Source organism: Bombus fervidus, chromosome 18, assembly GCF_041682495.2.
Source record: "Bombus fervidus isolate BK054 chromosome 18, iyBomFerv1, whole genome shotgun sequence".
NCBI lineage: Eukaryota > Metazoa > Arthropoda > Insecta > Hymenoptera > Apidae > Bombus > Bombus fervidus.
The window spans coordinates 3550151-3558114 of NC_091534.1; the positions used below are offsets into that span (position 1 = coordinate 3550151).

General features: G+C 32.0%; 1 protein-coding gene across 1 annotated transcript; it reads left to right on the top strand.

The window, feature by feature from the left end:
• The first annotated feature begins 210 nt into the window (after positions 1 to 210).
• LOC139996467 (uncharacterized protein C18orf63-like) lies at positions 211 to 1322 on the top strand. Its single transcript, XM_072020840.2, has 5 exons — positions 211 to 404; positions 507 to 642; positions 718 to 892; positions 973 to 1135; positions 1220 to 1322. Exons 1-5 carry the CDS (start codon positions 241 to 243, stop codon positions 1320 to 1322), a joined length of 741 nt encoding a protein of 246 aa, XP_071876941.1. The 5' UTR covers positions 211 to 240.
• The last annotated feature ends 6642 nt before the right edge of the window (positions 1323 to 7964 follow it).

Consider the following 7964-nt stretch of genomic DNA (forward strand, 5'->3'; position numbering starts at 1 on the left):
ACTTAACAAGATTTTAAATTTCTTTTAAATATGAAAAGTTTAGATGTCTCACATACAAGTTTAATTTTAACATAATTGAGAATAAAGCTTCTTCATAAAAATCATATTTAAAATATTACTACAACTTTTAGAATTTTAAATGTTGGCTATTCATTCGAAAATACGTTTTTGAAAAATTGTTAGTATAAATTGGATCTACAAGAACATAAAATAATTAAGAATAGCAAGCAATTATATATAATGGATGCTTGTAATCTTATGAATAAAAAAAAAGAACAGTCGGTTCTGTACGCTTTATTTCCGGAAATGAGTAACCTATGTTGTGCAATTTGCGAAACTGATTTTCTTGAAGTTCATGATCCATCGGCAAAATCACATTTTTATTGGCAAACAATGAAATGCCGGTAAGTCAAGGGCAAATTCTGCCCTTTCAAAAACTTTCTATTCCATAATACTATCATAATGATCTTAATGATCTTTATATTTTACTAACAATAAAATTTTAGATTACTTATTCATTTAATATCTGACGTTATTGCTTCGCCAGTAATGGGTACAGAAAGATATATATTTGTTATAACGCATAAACAATTTTCTGAAACTGGTAGATTGGACAAAATTTTGAGAAATTTTAAACTAGTGGTATATTCACGATACAAATCTTTATTGACTCTAAATATATTATTTCAATGATAAACTGGTTTTTATTTCTGTCAGTATCGAGGATTAAGATCAGTTACTACAGAAGTTTATAAAAGTTGTCTTAGGTATACGATACAAACTAAGATAGCTCCTTTGTGGAATAAAGTTGATGATTATTTTGTTCAAGGAAAACATTTTTATAACTTTATAGAAGGAACTAGAGCATTAAAATTAGATATACTTATAGGGGGTAATGGAAAATCTAATTTTGTTCTTTGTATAACTGATATTAAAATCATATGAAATATGTTAACATTAAAAAGTTTCTAGAAAGGAAAATGTGTTTGCAACTTCATGCAGAAATACTTAAAATTCCATATATAAAACTTGAAGACTATCTTTCACCATCTATATTATCACATTTTTTAGCAGACCCTAAAGGATACGTTGATTTATCTCGTTATAATCTTCCATTTGTACATGTGTTACCAAGGTAACTAATTTATTTCATTTAGTGGAATATATATGGAATATATATGTATATTTGGTTTAAAATAAAATTTTCTAATTTTTGTAGTACAAAAAAAGGCAAAGTATTATCTGTATCTAAAGAACTTCCAGCAAAATGTGCTTTCAAAGATTATGACCAATTACGTAGACACTGGAAAAATATGGTATAAACGACAATATCTATGTTTATTCGTCTTGCAATTTCCCTTCAAATATAATTTTTGTATATAAATATGTATAACGTTTTAGTATGGATATTATTTACCAAAGAATAAAGATGGAATTTTATTTTATGAAATTAAATTTTCAATTTCCAAATCTAAAGCTTTTACATATCCTCAAATGTGTCTAGCAAGTAGTCCATTAGAAATTATTCCAAATAGAGAAAAAGAATCTACAATTACACACTTTTTATCTGATATGCTAATGAAATTACCTGGAGTTTGTGGTAAACGGCTACAGATATCCAAAGATACTCCATTTGATAGTACGGTGAGTTACACAGAAATAAAATCTATTCTCCATTATAAACAGAAACCTTTAAGTATAAAATCAAGTAATGCATCATCAAAGGACAGAGGATTAAGTACGTATCTGAAGGAAAAGAGTAATATTATCTCACAATTAGAATTTTCCGATAAATATGTAGATGGATTGACAAAAGATGTGAATACTGCTACAGCATTAAGAACGCAATTAACTAAAATTCATCAAATTCGTAATGTACAATTTCATGAAAATGTGAGAGCAAAATTAAACAACAAGCATGTGAAAGAAGATCAAAGTGGTACTAAGATAATAATATACCTTTACAAATATACCTAAAGATTGTAATTGCTTGAATTATAAAATAAATTTCATAGGAATTCAATGTTTAAATGCTATGCAAAATTCATTTGTACATTATGCGGAAAATAATTTTATCACAGATAATGCATCAAGATACCCAAATTTTACTGTATCAAAGGAAAGAACAATTTCTACGTACTTTAAAATTCAAAAGATGAATTCTTATGCCAAGGCAAAAGTGATATCTTCTTCTACATTTTCTTTCTAAGATATATTTTATCTTTCATTGTTTATGCTTCGCTTATAAACTTTTCTATTTAAAAATAGCTACCGGAAGAAAAAGATCAAAGACAAAAACATTTGACGCTAAAGGAGAAACTATCAAAAGCTAAATCTGATAAAGGTAGCAGCTCATATTTATCAGTATACACATATTTATGTTTCTAAATTCAGTATGATTAAGTTAAAGTTGCATATAATTATTCTCTAATTTATTAAATAGGATCAAAAGAATATCGCGGAGACAATGGCAAAAATAAATCAGTTGGATCAAATGAAGGATAGTGAATTGAACGATTGTCTAAATGTGCGTTCAATTCCGCATGATCCTAAAGCAAACAAAATGTGTACTTATTAATAAAGTATTATCACACATTGAGAATACAACAATTTTACAGCCATTTCGTATGTAAATGTATGTGAATGTATCTTTGTAAGCAAAAATTGAAATGTATCATATGTGTTCTTAACTGTACTAAGTTAGTATAAGAAATAATACTTAATTAATAATTTTAAATTTATACATTAAATCAGCTTTAGCTTTTATAACAAATAAAATAATAATAAATAATTAGAATTAGACATAATTAAGAAAAGGTAATAAATTCTTTTTGTGTCGCTGATATTTTTATGATCTGTTTATCACTTTTAATATAGCTTTTCTGTCAGCTTCATATTTCAATTAAATCAATTTCAATTAAATCTTCATTAGTTTTAAGTCATAAACAAATCAATCTCAAACTAAAATACATACATACATACATATATATGTATATATATATTGTTCAAGAAATATAGGCACGTATTGACCTAATCCGTAATGTTTTAGTAAAGCAAACGTTTTTGCTTCTTCTGAATTGAGAATTAATGCTCTTGGAGGTATCCTGTAACGTGATGGCGTTGGTGTACCTTCCCCAAATACATTTTTATCATTCGTAGTTGCAGGAACATTTTGTTGGCGCAATGGACTAAATTCAAGCACGTATTCAAGACTAGTATCAAGATCTTCTTTGTCTTTACGTTAATATTTAAATCTTGTGGCCCAATGGACTGTAATCTTTGCAAACGATGCAGTTAAATTGAAATATCCCAGTTATCTTGCATATGTTTCTATTGAGAATTGCTAGCAGTGATGGTAATGATCTCCTCTGTTTCTTGGATCTTAGCTTTCGCATTCTCTATCTTGTCAGAAGCTTCAACTTCAAGAGTAATAGTTTTCCCTGTTAAGGTCTCAACGAAGATCTGCATGTTGCTAGATCTGGGGGACTGTAGGAAAAGATAAAAAGATTATATTAATGTATGATATCGTGAAAAAATGTGCAGTGGTAGTAAATCCAAAAATAAACATTTTTTAAGCAATAGCTATAAATTTTTAAAATTTTTAATTTATAAAAACATCATTATAATCAGCTGAAATTTTGTTAAAAAGAAATGATGGCGTCACAGAGTATCGGTTACTTGAAAACTTATCCAATACATTTTTACATAAATATGGAAGAAACAGCTGTTATATTTAGATTCCTTGAAATAATTTATAGAACAGGGTAGATATCTGCAACACAAGTCAATTTAAATTTGTTTGATAAGCAAATATGGGTAATTCACAGTAAAGAATGTCAAATAATGTACAACATTAACAGAGAAAGTTATTATATAGAAATATTATATTATTGTTGCATAGAAAATCATTGAAAAATGTTCAGAGTAATCCTTTTATATCAATTTATAATAAACCTTTGAATTTTCCCATATACGACTCTTTCAATCGCAAGTGGTTTCCTTGGATGTTATCGTTTTTCAGATGCTGTTTAAAGCTGTTATTACATTGGTTTTGCTTTTGATATTTAACAATTAAATTAATCTGTATGAACAATTAAATTAATCTGTATGAACAATTCGAATCTCTCTATTCTTTTCTTAATCTGCAAGTACACTGTACATATAGCAAAATACGTTACATAGTAAAGTTATATAACATGTTTTGATAATAAAAATAATAAAATTAAAGCAGGCATATAACGTGTTTCCTGCGATATACTCAAAGTGGCATCAAGTAGGAAACAAATCGTGTGATGTTGTCGTGAGAGCAAAGTATTGTAAGCCTAATCAGAGTCCTGTGAGATCAATGCAAAAAATCTACAGGCTATTGTAGTATCGGGAAATACTAATAATTAATGATGATTTATTTACGAATGAATGGATTGTACAGATGTTGATTAAACAGAAAAACGATGGTTGTTTAACGTGAACTAATCGCAATAACGTATTATACTTTAGACAACTTAATAATCAATTTGCAATTCTCGTTACAACGGATCCAACGCTCTCTCTCTCGCGCGCGGACCACACTCTCCAAAACGCTAGCAACTCTATCTCGACAACGCAACTCGCAGTCTCTGACTTCTCGATTCACACTTTTTGACTTCTCCACTGACACTGACTGTGAATTTGTCTTTCTACCTTAGCATCCTTTTGTCCTTTTGTTTTAGTCTCACCACGCACGTGTCACGCTCGTGGCCAGTCACGTAGGCCTTTTTTTTTACGAAACTATTCAACTGAAGGACCGACGACACATTGATAGGCCTGTCGGCATCTCGGCTCGCGACAATGTTTATGGTTTACCCGATATCTTTTAGGCCTTTTGTCCACGATACTACACTATGTTGTTCTATTCCAATTGGAGCTTCATTGAAAGCTTGTATACTACCGTACAGAAATACCATTTTGATCTATTTGTGGTAATAATAATATGTGAATTTAACCAAAGTGTACAGATTAATGATAAATTAACAATATAATAAATAATTATTAACTTCTTAGTTAAATTGATATATAAATTATTAGTACTAAGTATTAGTTAAATTATTATATAAATTTGATATTTTAGTGCAATTTTTCATAGAAAATTCTAACGAAAGATTCAAACTCTAAAATCTTCTTTCCCCTAAAATCGTGATTTTTTAATTCATTGTTGCAGCAAATGAGCGATACATATTCTTGAAAGTTAGTGTAGTTGCATCAAAGCTGTTGAATGCCTATATCGTTCCTGGTTCCCTTGAGCGTTGTTGTTAGCCCATAGCCGTAACATAGAACACCGATCCAACTTTGTCTCCTTGGAGAGTAGAGTTGTTGTTGTCTGAGAATATAGGCGCCTTAATACCGCGCGAAATGTGCTACCGGATATATGTTCCGGCATGCCGGAAACAATAATCGCGCCGGTAAGTGCGCGTGCACAGGAGAAATCGAGCGAGTTTAACGGGATGCCTGGAAGTTTTGTGAACGAACGAAGAAACCGGGGGTCGTGTTTAACCCCTTTCCTCTGTTTTCCGATTCCAGTTTCTCGGTTGAGATTTCGACCCTTGTTAATTGCTTCGTATTTTAAAGCAAGAGTACGTTCGTGTAATCAAATACAAGAAGCGGTATATCTTGAGTAGGAATTGCTTTCTTCTTTTCAGCTTTTCCAGGTAATTTAATTCGCGCAGAATATCAGTTTAGTTTAATGATCATCTATCCTGGCGTATATTATATCAATTCATCGTATATATTCGATATTTTTTTTTTTTTTTTTGTAAAATTATGATATTTTTCAATATTGACTATCTTCTAAACATTTTTGCATTCGCTATCATATATACAAAAAAGAAATTGCCCCTTCCATTTTTAATAGAGAAAATTCGATATATTGTACGATATTTATTTGCAATGTGAATATTTTGAAAAGCAAGAGTTTATTTTAATCTTGTAGCGTTTATTTCGTCCGATTGCATGCATGGTCTATTATGCCAAATTCCGCGGCTACATTTGTCGGTGTTCGAAGAAACACAAAGCATTATTACATACTGACAAGTATTTTGTCGAATGCAACTGAATTCAAATTCGATGTGCTGTTTGAAATTTAGAATCAAAATCAATTTTCTCTTTTCCATGTTATTTTATATACAAATGTATGCTGCTTAATGAAACCGTTATACATCAACAATCTCACGAATATGTTAGTACATGTGTACCCGTTTTAGAAACTACACGGGCCAAAACACAGATATATTAATTACACATCCTACATACTATCTTCGATACATTTTTAAAACAATGACCTGAAATTAATACCGACTGTCAAACACGCTATAAATTATTTTGAATAGTCCAGTAAGTTGCGCGCAAGTCACAACTTCCTACACTTCGGCATTTTTCGGCAATAATCGTCAGTGATTCGGACATGTTCGCTATCCTTCGGCGCGGTTTTCAAGTCGCGCGACATACCAGCTCCATATAATACAAAGCTCTCGCCAAGTTCTCCGGTCGTTTCTACATTTTCCTCCTCCAGATTCCCTTGTTCCTTCGTCCCAATTCGGTAAGATGGCAAAAGGTGGCGTCGTTATATGTTCGGCTAGAGAGAATCGCGAGAAGGCTAACAGAAAGAGAAACAGAGATGTAGAAGCCACAGAGGGCTTTAACTATATCTTCGCAGCGGTGAAACGGCCGAGCCACGATATTACAACCGCAATGCGTACCGTTTCCTGCGACGCATGCGCTTCTTGCCTATGGGTGCGCATCCGGTTTAATCCTCGAATTTCCAACAGTGGTTCACAAAATATCTAGTTAGTTATCAGAAAACATTGACGAATTTTATGTGTATAGGAGACGTTTTGAAATTTCACGAAAATAACATATATTATTCCTTACTGGATACTAATATTTCATACATTTCAAGCTTCTTAGAGCTAAGAATTCGAGGGTACTACGAAAATAATTCCTGAATGTCCTGATTATTAAGAATCCAAAAGAATGTTAATTCTAAAAGTCCGTGATTCTAAAGGGGCTAATTGAAAATACAAAAGTTGTACTGCTTCACGCTTGTAGAAAATCTTATCTGCATATGGCCGTCGTATCTAGTCGAAAGCGGTGAAAGCATACGTCAAACGTACGAGTCTAACGCTTGTAGGAAATCCTACTAACAGGAAGGAAGAAGAGAAGATGGGAATAGAAGACGTGCTGGTTGGAACGAAGGGAACTGAGCGCAATTGCCGATATATCGTTAGTACGAGAACCGGATGTTAAATGGGGAATTATACCAGGTGTAGAGAGAAGGTAGTGGAAGAAGGCGGAGGGCAACCAGCAGGGAGCGTGTAAACGAGCAAACGTGCGAAGATTCCGTCGATCGGTATCTCGACGCAGTGAGCTCTCTTCGAGAAAGCAAATGGTTTTCTGATGAAGGAATGTTACTCTTAGAGATGCAATTATCGGTGGTAATTTGTACTCTGTGAAAAATTCAGGTTTGTAGTTGATGCGTACCGTTTAGTAAGATATTCATGCATTTTTGAAAAATTTAACTGTACGATTATGTATAGAATGCAAAAAATATTCGAAAATGTACGAAATAGCTAAAGTATTTAATACGTGTTCCTGTATATATATAAGTACTCGTTTTTGATACTCAGAGGGTGAAACATATTTGTTTATTCATAGTAGGTGTATTTGGTCCGATCTTTATCGCCAAATATTACAATTCACGAACCTAATATGAAACATTCTTTGCCATTTTTATCATACCTTATATAGTCAGAATTAAAAAATCCTTCATTATTCCCTTCAATTTATAACATTACAGAAATCGATAAAAAAGTCGCGCCACTTGTGCAAGAGAGATTTGAAGCATCGACGTGCTCCTTGTCATCGATTGCTTCTAGCGCCTGTATCCTCGTCGTATTCGTGTCTGTGTAGAGAGTGTCGACCTTCGAAATTCA